A 25,000-nucleotide genomic window follows, 5' to 3' on the forward strand; every position below is an offset into this window, starting at 1 on the left:
CAAATACCACCACCAACATCACCACCTTCATCAGCACAGGCATTAGTATCACAGCACCGAGCACGCCGCCACTCCGCCACCAGCACTTTCACTACCACATCTCTCGGTCTGTCAGCGTCGCACTTACTTGCAGAGCCCACATGGTCCTGCGCGTGGCGAGAGCTGAACACTGCGATCGCCGCCCTCACCTCCTGGCTTAAGAGGGAGGCGTGGTGCGGGTGGGGCGAGCGTGTGTGTGCGTGCGTTCGTGTGTGATGGAGCGGGGCAGGTATGTTTCCGCCCCGCCCCATCCCCAGCCCAGCCCAGTCCAGGTGGTGCCCGAGCGCTGTGTGTGTGTGTGTGTGTGTGTGTGTGTGTGTGTGTGATACCATAGGCACTAATTTTTCGCTTGAAGGAATATGTATGTAAAGGAGGAGAAAGAAAACGAGAAGGAATGATTACTATAATATGTAAACGATGAAACCGATAAGGTGGAGGTGGAATGAACAAAAATTGGAATGATGAGCAGTGTGGTTCAGGCAGAACATGAGGAGATGGAAGAGGAAGATGAAGAAGGGAGGATAAAGAGAAATGGGTGGAGAAAAAGTACACGAGGGGAAAGAAAATTGGAAAACTACTAGCAAACAAAGGAAGAAAAAGAGGAAGATTACGAAGAAGAAAATTAAGAAAAAAAAAACATAAAGAGAGAGAGGGAGAGAAGGGAACAAATAAAGGAGATAAAAGCAAATGAATAGGAGAAAACTGCAAAAAAGGACGATAAATATCAAAAGTAAAAGGTGAAACGAGGTGTAAAGATCGAGGGAAAATGAAAACCAGCAACTTGAATAAAAAAAAAAAGAGATATAACAAATAAATCTGGAAGAGAAAAAAATATTAGATAAAATGTCAGAGTTGAGCAGTGTGGAGGATGATAGTGATGTGGATGATAATGACGATGCTTAGAGGGGAAGAGGAGGAGGAAAGAAAAGGAAGAGGAGAATGAAGAGGATGAAGAAGGGGGGATGAGTATTTGAGTGAGTGCGAAGACGGTAAGGTTAATAATATAGAAATAAGTGAAAAATTGATTATAACTAAAGGGAAACGTTAAGTATTGTAGTGATCGTCAATGGTGATAAGTGATGGTAATGATAATAATGGTGATAATAGTAATAGTAATGATAACAATGATAATGGTAAAGGTGAAAATGACATTATTTTTGGTAAACGTTGTTGTTATTATTATTATTGTTGTTGTTGTTAATATTATTATTATTATTATTATTATTATTATTATTATTATTATTATTATTATTATTATTATTATTATTATTATTATTATTATTATTATTATTATTATTATTATTATTGTTGTTGTTGTTGTTGTTGTTGTTGTTGTTATCTTTATTATTATTATTATTATTATTATTATTATTATTATTATTATTATTATTATTATTATTATTATTATCATTATTATCAATATTATTATTATCATTAATGCTATTATTATTATCAATGTTAGTATTAATATCATTATTATCATTATTATTATTATTATTATTATTATTATTATTATTATTAATTATTATTATTATTATTATTATTATTATTTATCATTATTATTATTTTTATTATTATCATTATCATTATTATTATTATTATTGTTATTAATATTAATATTATTATTATTATTATTATCATTATTATTATTATTATCATTATATTATTAATATCATTGTTAGAAAAGAAGAAGAAGAAGAAGAAGAAGAAGAAGAAGAAGAAGAAGAAGAAGAAAAAGAAGAAGAAGAAGAAGATGGTGAGAAAAGGAAGGAGAAAGAGAAGAAGAAGAAGACGAAGAAGAAGAAGAAGAAGAAGAAGAAGAAGAAGAAGAAGAAGAAGAAGAAGAAGAAGAAGAAGAAGATAGCAAGGAGAACAAGAGAACAAGAGCAAGATTGTGATGATGTAAAAGAGATGGAGAGGAGGAAGTCGATAGGGACGAAGAGAGGAGGGAAATGGAAAAAGAAAAGCGAAAATGAGGAAAATGATAGGAATAAGAAGGAATATGAACAACAACAAATGATGAAAAGAAATATTAATGGAGGGAATTGATTAGAGAGAGAAAAATAAGGAGGAGAGAATAAAGATGAGGAAGAAGAGCAAGAGGAAAAAAAAAGAAAGCAAAGAAATAAATTTCGGAATTACACTGAGTTTAAAGGAGGAAAAGAAATATAAAAGGAAAAGAAAAAAAGTAGAAAAAGAAGAACTATTGAAATTAGACAACGAAGAATATAGGAAAATATAAGAAAAGAAATTATTTGATGATTGGAAGAAAAGAATAAAAACTAAATGATAGCTCACGATGAGGATGGAGAGAAGAAGGAAAACGAGAATGAAACAAAAGGGAAATCAAGAGAGAAAAAAAGGCAAAAAGAAACAGGAAAGAAAAAAAAGCAAAAGGGACGAATAAAGAACAAGAAGAACAGGAACAAGCATAAGGGAAAAAAAACAAGGGAAAGGAAAGGAATGATGTAACGGACAAGAGGATGAAGGGAGAAAGATGGGAAAATAAGATAAGAAAGGGTAGGACAAGCAGGCATATGAAGGCAGGTCAAGGCAGGCAATGCAGGACAGGGCGGAACAGGGAAAGGGGAGGGTGTAGTAGGTTAAGAGCCACAGAACGAAGCAGGACGAAAGGAGGCGAGGTTAGGCGAGACAGGACCGACCGGGCGGGGAAGGACTGGGACAAGTTGCCGAGGTGAACGTTAAGAAAAGGAAAGGCAAGTTAGGATTCAATTTCACTCTCACCTTCCTGCCCTCGAGCGCACAGACCCAGTTACCAACTCACCGGTTCGCCTCAGCCTTCCTCCCAGCACCTGTACCAGCCTACCACACCCACACCTGTTGAATCACTCTGCGCAACGGGAACTGACTCACGCCCACACTCCCTTTCTGTTATTTTTTCTCTCGCTCGCTCACTCGTTCGCAGCATCAAGGGTTTTCTTTTCTTTCATGTGATCTCTCTCTCTCTCTCTCTCTCTCTCTCTCTCTCTCTCTCTCTCTCTGTGTGTGTGTGTGTGTGTGTGTGTGTGTGTGTGTGTGTGTGTGTGTGTGTGTGTGTGTGTGTGTGTGTTTCGCTGATTAGTAGGTCTTTTTTATTCATTTCTTTATCGCTCTGATGGACGTTTACGAGTCAGGTGCTAACTAATTGCAATGTTACTGAGAGGCTTTTTTGCTTTGGGCCCGTGCGTGTGTAGGTTGTTTGGAGAGGCGGTGGAAGGGTCGGGGAGGGGGGAGGACGGGATGGAGACTCGGGAATGGCAGGGGAGGAGGGTGGGGTGTGCATGCGTGCTTCATTATGTAACTTAATGATACCTTGTCTTTGTGTCTCGGCAAGGTCGGATGAAGGCCTCCATTGATGCATTTTTCTTGCTTGCTGTACGGGGAGCCATTACATCATTGTTAATTATGAGCGGAGATTGATTAAACCCTTAGTTCATACATGCAGCAGTAAGAGTTGGCCAGTAATCTCAGCGTTTGATCCTTTTTTGGTGGTACAATCTGGAACTTCGTGTCTAGCATGTTTAGTGTGATGTTTAGAATATCTTATAAATGCATCTATTTTATTCATTATCATCTTGACAAAAGAAATCTTGATACATATAAGTGAAGAGTTATAACCTGTTTAGTATAAAACCTAAACCCCTTCAGTACTGGGATATATTTTCTACCTTGTGATTTGTGCACGATTAAACCATTTTATTGACATAAGGAAAGGTCTATGGAGGGTAGAAGATTAATGCTCACAGTCTTCACTATTTTAATCCCCACATAAATTTTTGAAGCTGTATGAAGTCATCAAATCGTAAGCAGAATGAATATTGAAACGCTTCATGGTACTCAAGGGATTAAAGTATAATGTTGAAAATACTTTGCTTCTGAGTACGTTTATCTTAGTTATCCTCTTTTTATCTATTACATTTGTATTATTTGGTATATTAAAAAATCTTAGCAGCCATGTTAAGTATGTGTGAAAACAGTACGTTGTTTCAAAGTATTTAATTGAAAAGCAAATACGAACGTTTTGTATATAACATAACTCTGTACCCTCCTTGCCGCAAGCGGAAAATTCTAGTCTTATTAATATACAGTTTAAAATCATTTGCTTGTTTGAGACAGAATATGAGCAACTTTAGTTTCATTGTATTTATTTTGTTGTTATAACTCTAACCATCTGTAAGTCACAAAGAAAAAGCTGTGGTGTAATCAGTGTGTTATTCAAAATATATATAGATTGTTAATTACAATCTTGTTCATTACTTCTCATAGTTACATAAATACTTGTTTCTCTATACGTTTGATACGATGTTGTTCGCTGCTCTACTTCAGTTCCCGCCGCAACACGATGAGGTGCAGTCCTGTTTTTTCTTCCTGTAGGGTATATGAGAGAGAGAGAGAGAGAGAGAGAGAGAGAGAGAGAGAGGTATGTAGGTTTTTATTTGTCGGAGATATTTAGAATATAGCAGGCAAGGCTGAAGGAGGTGTAATCACTTCTACAAACCTTCAATAGTTGGAGTACTGCTACATATCTTATACATTGGTGGTCATATTCCTACACAAAATTACGTATCCAGCACATTTTCTACTAAAAAAACTAAGTACCCTCCAGGCACATTTCCTACAAATTTATCAGTTTTAGAGTAGTGACGCATTTCCTACACTCAAAAATCTGTTGTGTCTCATATCCTACAAGGATACAGCATAGCTATCTCCTACACACAATAGTCTCTTCTAACACATTTCCTTCAAATTTCAATGTCTAGGCGCACCTTTCCCCCCACCATAGCAGGGAGCCTCTCTATTCGGTGTTTCTGGCTCACTACATACATGATAACCTTGACCAGTCAACAAATATTTAGCTTGTTATGTGTTCGTTCTGCGCAGTATCATTATCATTCAGACATGAATTAACTCGAATTTAGTCTTGACCCAGCAGTATTTATTGCATCATTCGACGGGGCAGACGGCATTTCTTATACTCCGTTGCTCCTAGACCAAGCATGGCTAATATTTTGATTATATATATATATATATATATATATATATATATATATATATATATATATATATATATATATATATATATATATATATATATATATATATATATATATATATATATATATATATATATATATATATATATATATATATATATATATATATATATATATATATATATATATATATATATATATATATATATATATATATATATATATATATATATATATATATATATATATATATATATATATATATATATATATATATATATATATATATATATATATATATATATATATATATATATATATATATATATATATATATATATATATATATATATATATATATATATATATATATATATATATATATATATATATATATATATATATATATATATATATATATATATATATATATATATATATATATATATATATATATATATATATATATATATATATATATATATATATATATATATATATATATATATATATATATATATATATATATATATATATATATATATATATATATATATATATATTTTTTATATTTTTTTTTTTTTTTTTTTAACGAGAAAAATAAAGTGCCATTTTAATGAAAAATAAAAAGTTCCGTTTCAATTATTGTAATTTTTTTTTAGTTTCTACAGTTTTATCTTATATACATCAATATTCGCCAGACTTCTGCCTATGATCAGTATAACTCCTATAGTTATACTGCCACATCTCTCACAAACATTACCTTTGTAGGAGACATGGGAGTTATGCCACACTGCTCCAGCTCCAGCACATAGGTCATATTTCCTACTCAAGGACAAGTGTCAAGGACATTTCCTACACAGCAACTTAGTACCCAACATATCTCCCACACCTTCTATGTGTAGGAGATATGCTGTATCCCTGTAGGAAATATGTCTCTACTCTAAAAGAACTGCTAAATTTGTAGGAGATGTATTCTGTAGGAAATATGTCGCAGAAAATGTGATGCCCTCCCGGCTGAAGGAAGGCGGGCAGCTGAAACGGAGAGGAGAGACTAAAAGACTAGAGGCAACTAGATAAAAAAGTAGGTGATAGAGTCCAATGTATTCTAGACGAGTTTTTGTAGAACCTTTGCTATCCTTCGGTGTCCATATCCTCCCGTTGCTCCATATCCCCCGGTAGCGTTCCCTCATGGCCTTCGTCGACTGCACGCGGCAAGGTTGTCGGGCCCCAGCTTGCCACGCCCAGTCCCTTCGCAGCGCTGCTCTCTGATATTTTTACGTGGGAGTCTTGTGGTCACACCCTGCCCTGCCTTGTGTTCCAGTCCCCCTCCCTCCAGTCCTCTTCCCTCCTCCTCTTCTCAGCTTCCTCCACGCCATCCGGGCATTTCTCCTCCTTCTCCTCCTCCTCCTCCTTCTCCTCCTCCTCCTCCTCCTCCTCCTCCTCCTCCTCCTCCTCCTCCTCTTCCCCATTCGAATCCTCCTTCGTCTCCTCCTTTGTTCTTCCTTTCACTCTCATTTTTACCTTCATTCCAGTCTTCTTCGCCTCCTCTCCTCCGCTTCCTCCTCCTCCTCCTCCTCCTCCTCCTCCTCCTTCCTTGTTGCCGGTTTTTTCTTTCGACTTTTCAGTATCTCTCTCTCTCTCTCTCTCTCTCTCTCTCTCTCTCTCTCTCTCTCTCTCTCTCTCTCTCTCTCTCTCTCTCTCTCTCTCTCTCTCTCTCTCTCTCTCTCTCTCTCTCTCTCTCTCTCTCTCTCTCTCTCTCTCTCTCTCTCTCTCTCTCTCTCTCTCTCTCTCTCTCTCTCTCTCTCTCTCTCTCTCTCTCTCTCTCAATTCGTCCTTGATCATTTTTCACTCTTCTTTTTTTTTTTTTTGTACATCCGTCTCCCTCATCATTGTCTTATACTTCTTCCTCCTTCTCCTCCTCCTCCTTCTTCTCATCATCATCATCATCATCGTCCATTCTTCTCATGCCCCTCTTCTTTCTCTTTTCTTCTCGTTCTTGTTACATCCGTCTTTTCTTCTTCTTCTTTCTTCATTTTTTTTCTTTTTCCTCATTCTTCTCTTTCTTTTCCTCTTCCTCGCCGTTCTCCTCATCGCCTTCTTTGCCGTCGTGTCCTTTTCCTCCTCCTCTTCCTCCTCCTCCTCTTCTTCCTCCTCTTCCTCATTATTATCATCAGCATCACCCTTATTATTCTTATATGTTAATTGTCCTCGTCGGTGTTCTCTTTCATCATCCTCGTCTTTTTCTTCATTCTTCTTGTCGTCCTTGCCCCCGCCGTCGCTCTCCTCTTTACCATCATCTTCCTCCTCATCCTGTTTCTTCTCCATGTCATCCTTTAGTGAACATTTATTTCCACTTAGAATAACATGAAATATATCCTTTTATATCGGAGAGTTTCCAGTATATGGGGATAATTTAAACGGCTAATATAAATAAACAGTAAAATTATGTATCAAATGGTGTTTTAATTTATGTAGATGAGAATAGTCTTTCTTTTGTCTTACATAATGGTTTATAATATAACAATTCTTTTGCTTATAACTTGCTGGACTTTTTTTTTCAATTTCATATTCACATTTGAATGCAAAAGATTTTATGACATGTTAATGCCACTTCTCACAATAAACTAACGATGTGCTTTTATGTTTTTAAACTCTTTGTCTTGTTATTATCCGAAAACACCTTTCAAACGTTTCCAATTGATTATCTTGTAAGGCACTTCTTCATCTAATTTTGGTCTTCTTTCTTCTTTTCTTTTCTTTTCCAGTTTTCTTTAGGGACTGACTCCTTTATTGGTCTCTTTTTTTTTCCTAGCAGTTTTATTGTCCTTGGTGGGAGCCCGTCTTATATAAGAAAAATGCCTCAAGTTTTCTCAGAATGTCGATCTAATAAATCTTCAAGGATCTTCTATCTTAAAAGAAGTTTAGTTCCTACGACAACTCATCGTGTGATATGATTCAAGTCGCGTGTGTTAGCAGAACATTATGTTGTTGTAAAGTTTATTTCCTGCAACATCTCATTGTACAATCAAAGTAAAAATCATATGTATACGCAGAAAATAAGTGCAAGTAATTCAGTTGATGGGCATTAAGTTGAGTAAGAGGAATGAGAGTCGCTGGAAGAGATCACGGCATTTTAAGTATTATCTTGAAGTTAAAGTGTACTATGCATTGATGGTTTGTAGCACGAACACATTTCCCAGATATTCACATGTGCTGATGACACGAAACGACTTTGGTACGATGAGTAGACAAAAAGAGGTAAAAACAGATTAATTCGTAAGTAATGGGTATAGAAGGATATAGGAGTCAACATTACACTAAGTGCAGTGTTTAGCCTGGAAGAACATACCAGTGGTTCTTTTAGCTTTCTCCTGAGAAAGAGGCATTAGTTGTAGTTGTACAACTACAGCATCACTTTTAAACTAAACTTACGTGTTTCCTGTGTCTTAAAGCGTTTTGACAAATTATATATATATATATATATATATATATATATATATATATATATATATATATATATATATATATATATATATATATATATATATGAGCTACGTACACTGAGTAATAATAAAATATTCAGACTGAAGTAATGAAGATCAAGAGTCTAGGTTTCTTGATCATTAGGGAGGATCACAAGCGTCGTCTGCCGAACTGGTAACAGTGACGGACTGCTAACTGACCCTTGCGTGTATACGTCTGGGAGAGGCGCGGATCGTTGTGTGTGTAATGCGTGTATGCATCCTGGTGGTGCCAGCTGGGTGAGTGGCTCTTGCCTTTCACACCGGAGTGGATAAAGAGGAGAGGATAAGCCATTAGGAGAAGAGGTCAAAGCAGAAAAGGAAGCTTTGAGGAGGGAGTTGTGAGGGTTGACTGCAGGCACCCCCTTGGTGAGTATTGCCATTTCTCATGCTCTTGGATTGTCATTATTCTTGTTATTTGATTTTTGCTACCTGTCGTGACATTACGGTTTAGCTGGTATTCTTAACCATACAAGTGTAGTTCTGTGACACAGGTAAAATTCAAATTGATATCATGAATTAGAGAAACATTGTTGGAACTGTGCGCTGCTCCTGATTGGTTGTTGCGGCGGGAGCCTTGGCTTGTTAAAGGTTGCTGTCACGAGATCTTGCGTAGTGTATCTTTTAGCTCTCTATTCTTTCAAGCTAGAACATTCATGCACTCAGCCATGTCGTTGATGTAATTTGTGTTAATTTAGTGATTGCAGTAACGTATTTGTTTGTTAAGTAGCTTCCCAGCCTGACGATTGAGGAATATACTAGCCTTTAAGCTTCCCTGCCTACGAATGTCACTGCCATTGTTCAGTTTTCTCAGATCTTCGACGCTGGTTTTAATGAACGGGTGTTTGATAAAAATCGATAGATAAGAAAATGTTTTATCGATATGCTGTTTGGATGTAGAACGCTACTGATTGAGTATATCTCTTAAAATGTGTCTACTATTGCTAGTACTTACCGTGTTTTAAGAGACTCATACTGGCTAGGGCAACAAAAAGGAGCTGAAAAGATATGGCCTATTTACTCGTTTACTACTACTACTACTACTACTACTACTACTACTACTACTACTACTACTACTACTACTACTACTTCTACTACTACTACTTCTACTTCTACTACTACTACTACTACTACTACTACTACTACTACTACTACTACTACTATCATCACTAACACCATCACCATTATCATCACTAACACCATCACCATTATCATCACTAACACCATCACCATTGTCATCACTAACACCATCACCATCATCATAACACTACTCTTAATCATGCACCGACTTGCTCACGTCTTAATTCTCGTCCCGTTCACCTTCCCCCTTTTCTGCTCAGTAAGGGAATATCCATCCCGCCACGGCCATACGACCGCACATCCCACACACTGGCTCACACGGATCCATTTTTCACTTCGGCCTACCGCATTAATATCGTATCTTTTGTTGAAGTGATTTGTCTCTGATTTGAGGTTCGCCGGATAGCGGGACTGAGAACATGAGAGCATTGGAAGATAACGAAAGCTGCGAGATGGCGTCAGGCCTACACGTAACAGTCCAGGTGTAAAACTTGTTTACCTGTGTATTCTCACCTATTATCCCCATTCATAAATTTGCTTAAACTTGTAGAGCTTCCTAATGACTCGGCACTAACTTCTCTCGTGTTAGAAAGTATTAACAATGTGAATAACACGAAGTGGTTAGATTATCATGGCTGGGAAAGCCATTGATACGTAAATGTTAAGGAGGGTCATACAACGCTATTTCTTTTTCTTTTTCCGGCACCAGCCTCCTACATCTATATGCGCCTTTTTCTCCGCTATTCAACCCCCGAGGTAAATACTAACGAAGCCAGAGGTTAGAAGGAGACGTAGATTGAAATTAAAACAACAGGTGACATTAAAACATGACAGTGGCTTGAGATGGGAAGAAAGGATATATATATGAAAATACAAGTGTATTAGCACATGACGGTGGCCTGGAAAGGAAAGAAGGGGAGTGAAATATATAATTGCACGTGACATTATCATATGACAGTTGCTTGAGGAGGGAAGCAGATCGTAAATCTAGAAAGAAGCTCAATAAAAGTGTTAATACTTTTTTGGTGACTTTTGGCGATAATGTGTACAGTGTCAAACGGTGATTTTTTAGGTGGGTTTTAGAAATTCATGGATACATTATATTCTAAGATTCTCTGTCTTTTTTTTTCTTTGTAATTACCGTCACTGCCATTTCATTTTTACATACCTTAACCATTTATTTACAAGCACAGCTCCCCTGAGTATGGTGATATTAAAAGATATCTACCTCATCAATTCCTTTCTTGATATTGTCTTAGTTCCATCACTTGCAGCTGCAGCGTGGCGTCTTTTACTGTCTTCTACTATTATTTCATGGTTACTTTTTTTTCAGAACGCTAATTGCTTTCCAACATTTACTTCCTGCGGTCCCATAGCACAAGAATTTGTGTATTCTTATCTTTACCCTATTGCAGCTCATTAATGGAATAGTTAACTAATCTCTTCACTATTTCGTCCTTTTTACTGGTAAACTGTGGAACTGTATTCCTATATTTCCTTCTCTCTGTGAATTTAACTTCATGAAGAGAGGTATCTCAAAATTGGCTGATCTTTCTGTTCTCCTGTCCTTTATTTCTTGACTGGGGTGAGAAGAAAGTAACGGCATTAAAAGTGGGCTTTTGATAATTTTCGTGTCCTAAGCCTGTCTCCCTGACATGTTAAAATGAAAAGGAAAAAAGTATCGTAACCTGTCAATGGATTGATTGCACTCTTGAGACAGTTCATGTTTAAAGATTCCAGCGGTAGGTTAAGCACTTCTCCAAGGCTTGCACACTGAGAATATCATTACGAAATCTTAAAAAAAGAAGGAAAGAAAAAAAGTCTTACAAAATCTGAAGTATAACGGGTGGGGACAGTAACATTTAAATGCTTGTGTCATCCAGCCTGTGCCTTGGTCAATGCCTTGCCTCTTGTTTCAACTTGGTTTTTTGTTCCCCTCTCCTATGCAACTATTCAGTCTCTGCTCCACCATCCGCACCTGTGCTGGCTTGCTCTTGCTCTGCTCGCAAAGTTCCTTGGTCATATTCTTGATCTCTTAACTCAACTATCAACGTCCTTACTATTTTTTCTAGTCATGGTCATCCTGGTTATCCTTTTTCTCTACGTGTTCTCTAATTATTTATGTATATTTGACCACAGCTTAGTCTTTTTACATTTGTTTATCCAGAAAAACAACGCTTAGGAATTTAATGAAGAACAGAGTGTAGCATCTAGGCGCAAAAGTTGAGGATTACGTACAAGGTCACATGTTTCCTCTACCGTGCTTTTTCTTCATAGTTTTCATATTCTGAACAACCTTAGTTTTTCTACGTAGTGGGATACAAACGAAATAAAAAGAGTAACAAACTCCGGTACCTGGATGTGTTGGTCATTACAAGGTCACCCGTCTCCTTTACTGTACTTTTTGTGTAATCATATTCATATCCTGGTGAAAGAAAAAAATCTGTCTCATTGCGAAGGGACACGGAGAAATCTTAATGGAGAACAAATCACTGTAGCTCGACTGGCACTTACGAAGTTATTTATTTCTTTTTCCGTTTTTTTTTTTTTTTTTAATTCCATACATGTATCCTGACCATAGCTTTGTAGTTGAAATGTGTTTACCATGGTCACAGTTTTATTATTTTTTTCCCATTTTGTTTGTAATTTTTTTTTTTTTCTGCAGTGGCCTTTACCAGTTCACTCTTATCTTAGCTAAATCATACACTTACTACAATCACATTCTTTCCGCTTACTGTATCCAACATTTTTTATCTTTTGCCACACACACACACACACACACACACACACACACACACACACACACACACACACCATATCCATCAGTCACCAAACATCACCACCACCACCACCACCACCAACAACAACACCAACAACAACAACAACAACAACAACAATAACAACAACAATCAGTAAAATGTAATTCTCATTTATACAAGGCCTAAGATACCGTAAGGAATAGACGTTAAGTATATGTTTCACTTTCATCTGGGACGGGAGCCACATTCTTTCCGCTTGCTGTGTCTACACGTGTGCCGTGGCTAGACTCCTTCCATCACAACTTGAGGAAAAAATCACCGAACTTATCCTTCATATGTACAACGCTCACAGTGAAGTAAGAAACAAGACTTTACTTCACTTGCATCGTTGACTGTGATCACGTTAATTTCTTCTTGCTATATATACACATGTAATGCGGTCAGATCCTCTCCATTGCAACTGGGAAAAAATTAACACAATTTTACTTCATATCCACAAGAAGCCAGAATACCGTAAGATAGAAGATACAAACTTCACTTTCAGCTTCGACTAGCCAGAAGCACATTCTTTACTTATGCTGTGGGAAAGCCAATCCCTGTTCTTTATCAAGACTACCTGGATTATTATATTCATCTAGGGTACACTGCAGTTTCAACACGGGCATCCTTTTGAAAATGGCCATGCTATTACTGCCACCACCGAGGCCTTGCTTTTACCGCGACCACACCTGCCGCTGCCTCACCTTCACCTGTGCCACGCCTATAGCTGCTGCTGCACTAACCTCGCCCTTGCGCCACACATTCCTAATTTGACGCCCCCTCACGACCACCACTCCTCATCCTGTTTGCTCGCCCTCCCTGCGTCACGTCTCCCTGACTGGCCTACGCCCCGAGTCAAGCACTCAGATGGAGGTGGAGAATCGTCCCACACTCCAAAGGAGATCCACGGGACAACCTTAACGGGGCGAAAGGAAAGGTCATATGATGGCTGTACTAGTATGTTCGCGAAGGCTCATTAGTTATATGAGATGGTCGAAGAGTGATCTTGTTCTCTGGATCACCTTCGCGTTGCTAGGTTGACGTCTCCTCTCTCAAAACTGGTCTCATTTTTTTTCGGGGTATAGAAGAAAGAAGCGATACAGTGGCTAAGGGAGGAGCCAGGATGGGCAGAGGGAGAAGGTCGAAGGGCAGCTGAGAGGGACGCTAGCATGCCCACACCGACAATCGCTTCTGCACTTCTGCGTCTCTTCTTACCCTCTCATGGCGTGGAGGTCTGTCTTTTTGCACTATGGCGCTTGAACTTTGATTTTTCCCAAGCGTAATCCATCTCACTGTCTCAGTTTTGACCACCATGCCACCAGATTCTGTCATCGAAGAGCCACACGCAGCCTTGGGGAGTTTTTATTTAATTCCCCTCGGCCCTGCACTAGTCCCTCAGCCCTCACCTTTCACCTTTTCTCAGTAGTGAAGTTGCACAAACAAATAGGCGTCTTCGCGGGTTAAATGTAGCATCTTAAGGTGGGATGGGAGGCTGAAGGTTGGGTGTGGCTTCATCTTAGTATCATCAGACTGGCTTAGACCTTCGGAAAAAAAATAGATAAATAGATTCAAGACAATGATGATGTCGCCGGTGACCAAAACCCTCAAGTGCACGGCCTTGGTTTGTGTGTGTGTGTGTGTGTGTGTGTGTGTGTGTCTGTCTGTCTGTCTGTCTGTCTGTCTGTCTGTCTGTCTGTCTGTCTGTCTGTCTGTGTGTGTGTGTGTGTGTGTGTGTGTGTGTGTGTGTGTGTGTGTGTGTGTGTGTGTGTGTGTCAACGCCAACTTTATTGTATGTGTGTCTGCTGCAAAATTGATTTTTTCAAGGCCTCTGTGGAGTGCCAATTAAGCTTCAGTAACAGGGAGCGTGGTTCGTGTCAGAATGTGTGTGTGTGTGTGTGTGTGTGTGTGTGTGTGTGTGTGTGTGTGTGTGTGTGTGTGTGTGTGTGTGCGTGCGTGTGTGCGTGCGTCCGTGCGTGTCCGTGTGTGTGTGTGTGTGTGTGTGTGTGTGTGCTTACCGTCTTCGTGCTTGGATCGTGTGTGTGTGTGTGTGTGTGTGTGTGTGTGTGTGTGTGTGTGTGTGTGTGTGTGTGTGTGTATGTGTATGTGCTTGTGGATGGGTGTGTGTTCACTCCTGTGTGTTACTGTGAGCGCGTGTACCCGATCCACGTCCGAAAAACCAGCCAAGGTCACTTTTGGACTCGCAGAAGGCCACTACTTGAACATCATAAAAACCACTCACCCTTCCTCTCTACCACTGTCCCTTTTACCTTCATCCCTCTCTCTTCCTCTTTATCTGTCTCAGTTCTCTATTCTTTTCTCTCTCACTCATTACTCCCTGTGTTCTCCTGCACCCCAATCTTTGTCCTCTTAACAAATTCTACATCACTTCCCACTTCTCCACAGCGCTCCTACATTCCACACTAGCCCCCACTGCACAGCCACGCCCTGTCTGGTTCTTTCGTCGCCTACACAGCACTCTACACTCCTCTTTCGTGTACCCATTCTTCATACCCGTCTATAAGTGCACCACCACCAGTGTACATACAACGGTTACAACTATTCTTTTTCCTATTACACGACCGGCTTGTTAAACTTAATCACACCTCTCTCCACATTCAACCTTGTCTGCTTATGCTAAACGTTTACTCCACTTATTGCCTTCTCTATTTGTTGTTGTTCTTCCACTTTCCACTGTCTCTTTTTGTTATTTTCCTTTCCACTTTTCTTCTTTGTTTTTTTTCTGTTTTTCTCGTCTACATAATATCGTTCCTTTACATCGCACTGTCTCATGTTTTCTCTTTTTATTTTGTATTCTATCCACATACCTTTTCACTCAAATGATATTCCTTGCCTTACATTCTATCTTCTCAGTTACTTATACCAAACCTCTCTCCACCTTTATATCTTCCTTTATTTGATTCATAGCTCTTCTCTTGATAATTCAATGTTTTCCCCTTCAAACAGTGCTTCACCCTTATTCTTTACCATCTTACTTAACTTCCGAGGTGCGTAATGATGACTTCCACACATCACTTGTTCATTTTTTCCTCCTTCACCCTCCCCTTTCTCAAATATTCCACCTAATCCATCATCCACTTCACCACTACCAGTTAAAACGCACTACAAGCCGCTTGGAATACACAATGCCCTCCGCTTATCACCTTTCCGTTAATCTTCATTCCTCTGAAAGCGAGTCTTGCTTACGGTAGTTTCAGGGTTAGAAAGGCAGCACTCGCTGGGAGCATCGTTATAAGTCAATCAATATACAATATTTTTTCCTTTCTCATTTGCATTCCACCCTTTCTGCTACTGCTATGTCACCTCTTTGTTTAGTCTTTTCCATTAACGCCTTAAGTACCATGTAGCGTTTTTCATGTTTATTCTGGTTATTATTTGGTGATTATATACAGCTTCAAGAACATATGTGGTGATTAGAATAGTGAAGACTGAGGCCATTAACCTTGTGATCACCATAGACTTTTCCCTAATGTCAATAAAATCATCATATTTTACCCAAATATCAAGATTAAAATGCGACTTATTATTGAAAGGGTTAAGAATCTTCCAATATTTGAGTGGTGTTAATTAAGAGAGTATCTGATAAATATCTTTAACTGAGTGATATGCTGGATGTAATATGGGTTAGTGATAAGTAAAAGACAAGATAAAGTGGATTCACCCTTGATAAAATTAGATTTGTAAATATAATGGTAGATGAATGAAATAAAGCCAGTGATAGGATTGTTATTTCGAATCACTAGGGTGCTTTGAAAAGAAGGTTAGACAAATTTATGAATAGATGCATGAATAGAATAGAATGGAAATGGGTAGATACATCTTCAAAATTATTTGCATGTGTAGGTACGATGATTTTAGTAGCTTCCTTTCTTTTCTTGTGCTCTTAACCTCTTCAGTACCATGGCACGTTTTCATATTCATTTTGGTTACTATTTGATGATTTTATATAGCTTCAGATACTTACGCGGTTATTAAAATAGTGAATACTATGGCCGTCAATCTTCTGGCCTCCATAGACCCTTCCTAATACCAACAAAATCGTCTAATCACATCCAGAACTCATGGTGAAAAGCGTCCCAGTACTGAAAGGGTTGATGTTCTTGGGCAATGATTGATAGGAAGAATTAATACACAAAATTTCCTACTTAAGTAATTGTAGGTAATTGTATGTTTTGTCCAGCCACTATCACCCTTCCACTGCCCACCAAGGAACACCTGTATTGGATCCCCTATTTGTTTTTGACCAAGGAACTAGTGACCTATTGGCTCACCTTTCCAACCCAATAATTAACCTTTACATTTGTTGACTCGGGGAAAATACGAGAAAAGGTGATATGTACTCAGGAGTTCATTCTGTTGTTGAGTACGTTGCCGCTGCCTTCCTCTTTGTGTGGGTCGTTTTTGTTTCTCTATTTTTTGTTTTACCTTGAGCATACTTTGTATTTTTTAACCCCTTCAGTACCATGACGCGTTTCCATATTCATTCTGGTTACCATTTGGCGATTTCATACAGCTTCAGAAACATATGTGGCGATTAAAATAGTTAAGACTTTGGCCATTAATCTTCTCACCTCCAATTAAATGGTTTAGTTGTACACAAATTTCAGGGTAAAAATGCATCCCAGTATTCAAGGGGGTAAAAATCTGATTCTTTTTTTTTTCTACATTTTCCCTTTAGGACGTGTAGAAATTGAACTCGTCAATTACGTAACCATTCACGTAACTTAACAATGTAGGCAGAACTTTTTGGTCCTATCTTTTCACCGAATACTTTTTTCTTTTCTTTTTCTCGATGACTCATTCCTCAATGGATATTTAACCTCATAAAGATCTTTCATTGAATCATTACTAAGCCTAACCTTGCAAATATTAACCTAACTTCACTTTACCTATTTTTCTATCCATATTTTTTTGTCGCCTTTATTCGGTTTCGCCAAATAGTTAATAGTCTAACCTAGCTTTATCAAACCTAACTCTACCAAGTCTGGCTTAATTTAACCTGACTTACCTAACGACAAGGGTTTCAAACAGTGCTATGAGACAGAACACTGCGCTATCAAGTTAACAAGTGCGGAACAATGACCAAGAGAGGAGAATGTCTAGAGGGAAGAATCTGTTATGGGGAAATGTCAAGGAGGAAATGTCTAGTTGGGGAATGGGTATATGACCATACCCTTTTCCTTTTAATTATACGATGCAATTGAAGCCTTTGTGTCTATCCACCACCACCACCACTTCTACTACCACACTTCCAACTGCTACCACCACTGCCATCACCGTTGTCGCCGCCCTGTTTGTTCCCCACTACCCGTCCTTCGTCCGCCACACTTAAGACCTCTTGAAATTTCGAGGCCATCGTTGTAGAGGGAAGCTTGTGACTCGGTGACTTTTCCTTGCCTGCGTGTCTGTATGTCTGTGTGTGCCTGTCAGTGTGTGCATATGTAGATCGCTTTCCATCTGCGTTTATTTGTTATCTTTCTTTATTGATTTACGTGTGTGTGTGTGTGTGTGTGTGTGTGTGTGTGTGTGTGTGTGTGTGTGTGTGTGTGTATGCTTTCTTTGTGTATTGTTCTAGTCAATTTGTGTGTATACCTGATTTATTAACTCTTCCAATTATTTCCATCTTTTTATTCAATGTTTGTACTGGTAGACGGCTTAGTAGATAGAACGAGAAACAGATTGATTTAGGTATTACTTCCATTATTTAGGTGCACTACTTAAGTCTTGTTTTTGCGTTGCTCTTCAGTTAGTAAGACAATCAATCAATCAATCATGTCCGTCTATCTGTTTCTGCATGAAAATTCGCACAAAATACATTCCATCCACTAATCTTCTTCAACCCTCCCCCTCCCCCCTCAACAAACATACACCAAGCACACAAAAGTCACTCAAAATCATAATTCTCCCTCAATAAATTAACATATGACGAGAAAAACTATTATTTTTTTGTTACTTCTGTAGCTGGAATGATCATGGAGAAGAGAGCATGCATTTGATCTGAGAATACCCCAAGTGTACATAACTCATTCCATCTCCTCACATATTTCCTTGAGCAACAATTCCTAAAACCGTGATCCTCTCCCACACACACACACACACATATACACCCATCTCCCAGATCAGAGTTAAGAAAGGAAGGCACAGGGGGAAGCACGTATAGGAAATCACCTCCGCGTCATCGTTTTTCGTACGTAAGTGAATCATTAAGTGTTTTCCTCCTTCACGGTTTCCACGAATTACCTCTTTAAGTCTCCCGTGGTTGGCAGCAGGAGTTTGGAAGCAGGTTGGACCGTTTTGGAGGCAAGGAGACGAATCACCCGTAATGACTCGCTCGTCAGGGGACCCGGAACCGTGGTCGGCTGGAGGAACCCTTGGGAATTACGTTGTTTTTTTTTTTCTTTAAGGATGTTTGAGAGTGGGAGATCGACGTCTTCACGGAGGTTAGAGAGAGAGAGAGAGAGAGAGAGAGAGAGAGAGAGAGAGAGAGAGAGAGAGAGAGAGAGAGAGAGAGAGAGAGAGAGAGTGTGTGTGTGTGTGTGTGTGTGTGTGTGTGTGTGTGTGTGTGTGTGTGTGTGTGTGTGTGTGTGTGTGTGTGTGTGTGTGTGTGTATGTGTGTGTGTGTGTGTGTGAGAGAGAGAGAGAGAGAGAGAGAGAGAGAGAGAGAGAGAGAGAGAGAGAGAGAGAGAGAGAGAGAGAGAGAGAGAGAGAGAGAGAGAGAGAGAGAGAGAGAGTGAGTGTGAGTGTGTGTGTGTGTGTGTGTGTGTGTGTGTGTGTGTGTGTGTGTGTGTGTGAGAGAGAGAGAGAGAGAGAGAGAGAGAGAGAGTGTGTGTGTGTGTGTGTGTGTGTGTGTGTGTGTGTGTGTGTGTGTGTGTGTGTTTAACTTTTCATCCTCTCTATATATCTCGTTTTTTTTCCTTCTCCCACGTACCTTTTCCTTCTTTTTTATTTCCATTTCCTCTTTTCCTTCCTCCCTCCGTCTGTCCCTTTTTTCCATCCAGATTTTTTCTTTGCTTTCAATCTCTATATTTTTATCTTCCCTTCCTCCTATCTTTCTTCCGTTTGTTCATCTTTTTTTTGCCTCCCTTCCTCTTCCCTTTTAGGCTTCACTTCCTTTTTCCTTCCCTCTCTTTCCGTCCACGTCTTTTCCTTCTATTTGCTCCTTCCTTTCTTGTTTTTTCTTCAATTATGTCTATATTTCTGTGCATTTGGTGTGCGTCTCTCTCTCTCTCTCTCTCTCTCTCTCCGGCCGGGGAATCGAACCCCGGTCCTCTGGCTTGTGAAGCCAGCGCTCTAACCACTGAGCTACCGGGCGTGTGTGTGTGTGTGTGTGTGTGTGTGTGTGTGTGTGTGTGTGTGTGTGTGGTCAATTACTATCACTAAATTAACTACTTCATTTACCATCACACAAAAAAAGAGTAATATGTGGAATAGATTGAGTGATTAACTTATTGCTCTATCATAACATGTCATCACTGTTATTAATAAAAGTAAGCTCCTTAAATAAGTCATCTCCGTCAGAGTTATATAAAGTCCATCATTATACATGGTCTGCTGGGTAATTGTCTCTTATTTAGGAAATTCATCTCACGTTACATACCTGTTAATTATAATTCTTAGCTCACGTAAGACATTATTATAAAATTTTTAACTTCGTGTTAAGACGTGACACTATTTGCATCGGAGTTGCATGTTTATATTTTTTCTATCTTCATGAAATTCCTGTTTTTACGAACTGGTATGACTTGGCGCGGCTCCGAAATGCTTGCTGTGCGTAGGAAGGGATTTGATAAATATATCTTCGACAAAGTTTGCTTGATACATTTATGAATTTTTATTTTACGTGGATATTTTATGTGCTTATTATTTATTCACTTACTTATTTTTGAAGTTGCGCAATGTTATTTAATCTGTTTTAGCATTGTTTACCTTGCTGTGGATTTTAAAATATTTGTGTTAGAAGGAGTTATTGAGATTAGATCAGTTTTGTATTTCTCGTTATTACTATATTGTGTGGTTCTAGAATATTTAATTTAGTGAAAATAGAAATCTTCCTGATCCTTATCATTACTTAATGCATTCGTATTTTTTTTTATTTCATTATTGTTTAGCTTGATACGGATGATGAATAAAGTAGTTAGTTTAGTGATATTAATGGACCACACACACACACACACACACACACACACACACACACACACACACACACACACACACACACACACACACACACACACACACACACACACACACACACACACGTCTCTTGTTACAGATTTGTACGAGTATCTGACATAACACTCCAACAAAGACCTTGAAACCCTACTTGTTATATTTAGGAAGGAATTGCAGATTTAAAGATAATATCCAAGCGTGGCGTACCTAACAATTGAAAGCTGTATTTTATGTGGATTACTATTATCATTATTATTTATTTCCTATTTAATCTAACATGATGTGGATTAGAAGGATCTGCAAAGGAGAAGTGTTACAGACTACAGAAAATACATGTGTGGTTTAAAAATAACAGCGACTCACCCAAACATTATTACATTACATATTACGTAAAACAGTGTCAGTTACTTTCATCTTAATTTAGTATGGAGTAGAGTTATTTGCGTAGGGAGCAGTAACACAGGTTTTAGGGAATGTAACTTGTCTAGATGTAACACCACACCACCACCACCACCACCACTACCTATACTAATATGAAACAGTCTCGCCTTCTCTTTCTTCTGTGTCAACCTTGTCCTCGGGTTTATTGATTTCCTTATTTTTTTTTTACTATTTTTGTTCCTATGTGTGTGTGTGTGTGTGTGTTTTGGTGTTGGTTATTTCTAGTACTGATGTGTGTGTGTGTGTGTGTGTGTGTGTGTGTGTGTGTGTGTGTGTGTGTGGCTTTTGGTGTTGGTGTTGGTGATTTTTAATACTGATTAATTATCGGCAAAATGTGTATTTTTTTTTCTATTTACAACATTTATTTGGTAATTGTTTTTACATTATTGTCAGTTTTCATTAGATAACCTCCTCCTCCTCCTCCTCCTCCTCCTCCTCCTCCTCCTCCTCCTCCTCCTCCTCCTCCTCCTCCTCCTCCTCCTCCTCCTCCTCCTCCTCCTCTCCCCGCGCACAACCACCACCACCACCACCACCACACTACTACTACTACTACTACTACTACTACTACTACTACTACTACTACTACTACTACTACTACTACTACTAAGTATGTGTGTGTGTTTGTGTGTGTGTTACCTCCACATTCCTTCTCGTCGCTGTTTCCAAGCCGTCGTCTGTCCATCACCGATCACTCCCCTTTCGTTTTTGTTCCCGTGGCCTTCAGAACCCACTTCCCGCCCATACCTCGTCATCTGCATCCCGTGGCTCCTTGCTCCCATGTGTGGCTTCCCTTCTAGCACCCAGACATAACCCAGCCACATCCCTATCCTACCTGAATACCGCACTTGCCTCACTTTATCTGTAACTCGTAGTTCTTCCCTTCCTCTTCTCCCAGTACCCTGATACGTCAGAACCACACCCCAGCCACATCCCACCACACCTCTATCCTGATACCCTATTCTGCTCCCTCTGCGCCCACAATAACTTGCTCCTACTCAGCCCCGTCAGCGCTCCTGCCCCTCCCTTACCTTACCAAGTCTCTCCTCCTCTTCCTTCCCCTTCTCCACCCACCCACCACATACCCCCGTAAGTGAAACCGTTTTTAGGGCATCGACCTTGGCATTTATCCGTTCCGAGCAAAAACCTTGTTCATTCTCCCTCTCCCTCCCACTCTCCTACCTTCTCTCTCCACTTCTCTCGCTAGCCGGGGTCCGCTGGTGTGCTTCTCCCTTCTCTCCCCCACTGCCTCATCCTGCCCTGCTCCCACTCTGCCCCGCCCTGCCTCTATCCGCCCTAGACTCTTCACGCTGACTAGGGATTTCCTCCAGGCCTCCGTGAGTGACAGCACGGTAGATCCTGCAGCGTGAGTGGGGAGGATTGATTCTAAAGGACCTGATTGACTTGACGAGATAGGCAACCCCAGTATCCTTTCCTCCTCCCGTCCATATCCCCTGCAGGACTATTGCCGCTTGTTGACGGGACATTCCCCACAGGTATCCTAGGCGTCCTTGGCGTCTCGGGTTCTCCCACTAAGTCTCCTGCAGGCAGCGCGTGAGTAAGCTGGCTGGCGCTTCAACAAACAGCTACGTGGTGTGCTTGTAAACCAGCTAATATACAAGGATGCATTTTTTTTTTCGCGACCCTAGCTTTCTCGTGATGTGAATACTGATTGTAGGATGCGAGGGTCAGATTGTCAACTTTTCCCTTCCCGCTGCAAAGAATAACCACCTCTATGAATTTTTAAAGTAGAGTTGTCATTCTCCACACGATGAGCTTGTTAATTAAGGGATTGGGAGTTTGATATAATATGGGATGTTAAAAATTTTCTTCTTGATTTTATGAGAAGTGACATTGAACATATGTATGTATCAGAGTAAAAAATATAATGAATGTTAAAAGATGAACGTTATGATTCTCTACACGACAAAGCTGTTAAGATAATGGTGTGCTTGATATAGCATAAGATCTTAAAAAAAAAAAACTTGCTCCTAAAAATCATGAAGGCTAACGTTGATTGTGGTAAAAATAGTGTTTGTTCATGTTAACTCTTCAGTACTGGGACGCATTTTTATCTTTAGTTTTAGGTGCGATTAGACGATTTTATTTACATTAGGAAAAGTCTATGGAGGTCAGAAGATTAATGGCCAGTGTATTCACTATTTTAATCGCCATGTAAGTTTCTGAAGCTGTAGAAAATCTTCAAATAGTAAGCGGAATGAATAGGGTAACGCGTCATGGTACTGATGGGGTTAAAATAGGTTTTATTACTCCCTACATGGTGAGGTTGTGAAGGAAATAGTTTGTCTTCTACAGTAAATGATATTGTAGACTTTCCTCGTATTGTTTATGAAGAGAGACACTAGACACATGTATTAGAGTAAAAATGCTGTTGACGTGATGTTTGAAATAAATTAAATATTCTACTCGTTAATGTGTTTTCACTGAATGATGTGCTTAATAGAGTATTAGATCGTTGATGTTATCCCTACAGAGTTATAATGAGAGTGAACTTGTGTATCAGGAAAAAAATGACGTTTCTTAGAAAAAAAAAAGAATAAGGGCGATGATTCTCTAAACAGTAAAGTTCTTCAAGGAATTAGTTGTTTGATGGATTATATAGTCATAGAATTACAACAAAGACAATAAAGTTCAAGGATTTTTGTTTTCTGTTTGATAAAGTATAGCATAGGATCATATTTGCTCCTACCGATTTCGAAACATTATAGTAAACGCACGTATGTATGTATCAAGATAGAAATAAAATAAAAATGAGTAAAAATGCTTTGACTACACGATGTAACTGATAAAGAGTGTGATGTTAGAATTTTTTTTGCTAGCTTTATGAAGTGACAGTAAATTGATTAATCAAGCTAAAATTTCTTTGGTCGAGGGGAGAGAGAGAGAGAGAGAGAGAGAGAGAGAGAGAGAGAGAGAGAGAGAGAGAGAGAGAGAGAGAAGAGAGAAATTGGCTCACATGGCGCTGGAGGATGCAGGCACGCGGAGGTATTGGAGTATTGAAAGTTTATCCTGAAGATATATGGCAAGGTTGTCTGCTTGTATTGGTTATTGGTGGTCTGGCATACACACACACACACACACACACACACACACACACACACACACACACACACACACACACACACACACACACACACACACACACACACACACACACACTCTCTCACCAAACACCGTTCCTTTTTTATTTGTTTACTTATTTTTTTATTTACTTTTTTCTCCCATTTTTTTTTTTTTTTGCATTCAAACACGTGTCTGACAAGGACTCGAAACAGACAAAAAAAAAAAAAAAAAAAAAGAGGAGAAATGTCAGTCAACCTTACTTTGCATTCCCTTTCCCTCTTACTCTGTACATTAAAAAAAAAAGTTGTTTCGATGCATTTTTTTTTCCAGAGATTCATTACGGTAGTGTGTGTGTGTGTGTGTGTGTGTGTGTGTGTGTGTGTGTGTGTGTGTGTGTGTGTGCGTGCATAGTGACGCAAGGGCGGAGAAAAAAAGGGACGGAAGTAATAACGGGGTAGATCAGATGTGTCATACCTGCTTCACTTAAAAGGTCATGCCTAAAGGAAGGAGAAGGAGAAGAAAGGAGGAGGAGGAGGAGGAGGGGAGGAGTAGGAGGAGGAGGAGAAGGAGAAGGAGGAGAAAGAGGAAGAGGAGGAGGAGGAAAGATGGAAGAAGAGAAGTGAAGGAGAGAAAGGGAGGAAGAGAGGAAGGATTAGAGAAAAGAGAGAAACAGGAAGGTGAAAAACAAAAAGAAAGAAGGAGAGGAGGAAAACAAAAATAGAAATGAGGAAGAGGAGGAAGGTGATAAGAAGAAGAGGAAGGAGCAGGAAGAGGGAGAAATATAAGGGAAAAGAATATGAGAAGAATGGAGAAAATTAAAAGAACAGGAAGAGGAGTAGGAGTAGAAATGAGG

General features: G+C 39.1%; 2 protein-coding genes and 1 long non-coding RNA gene across 3 annotated transcripts in view; 1 reads left to right on the plus strand and 2 right to left on the minus strand.

The window, feature by feature from the left end:
* LOC123518712 (nucleolin-like) overlaps nt 1–58 on the minus strand; it is a 32,524-nt gene extending 32,466 nt beyond the window's left edge. The window contains exon 1 of the mRNA XM_045279712.1: nt 26–58. Coding sequence (XP_045135647.1) covers nt 26–43 — 18 coding nt within the window. The 5' untranslated portion in view covers nt 44–58. The remainder of the gene's footprint in view (nt 1–25) is intronic.
* A 3,111-nt stretch (nt 59–3,169) lies between these two features.
* On the minus strand, nt 3,170–7,361 carry LOC123518713. Its single transcript, XM_045279713.1, has 3 exons — nt 7,217–7,361; nt 5,797–5,858; nt 3,170–3,412 (listed from the first exon to the last, which is right to left on the minus strand). Exons 1-3 carry the CDS (start codon nt 7,359–7,361, stop codon nt 3,170–3,172), a joined length of 450 nt encoding a protein of 149 aa, XP_045135648.1.
* Nucleotides 7,362–8,696: 1,335 nt separating this feature from the next.
* Nucleotides 8,697–25,000, plus strand: part of LOC123518609 — a 54,322-nt gene continuing 38,018 nt past the window's right edge. Inside the window, exon 1 of the long non-coding RNA XR_006678836.1 lies at nt 8,697–8,926. This is a non-coding gene — a long non-coding RNA (uncharacterized LOC123518609). The remainder of the gene's footprint in view (nt 8,927–25,000) is intronic.

This window comes from Portunus trituberculatus, chromosome 44 (assembly GCF_017591435.1).
Source record: "Portunus trituberculatus isolate SZX2019 chromosome 44, ASM1759143v1, whole genome shotgun sequence".
Taxonomy (NCBI): domain Eukaryota; kingdom Metazoa; phylum Arthropoda; class Malacostraca; order Decapoda; family Portunidae; genus Portunus; species Portunus trituberculatus.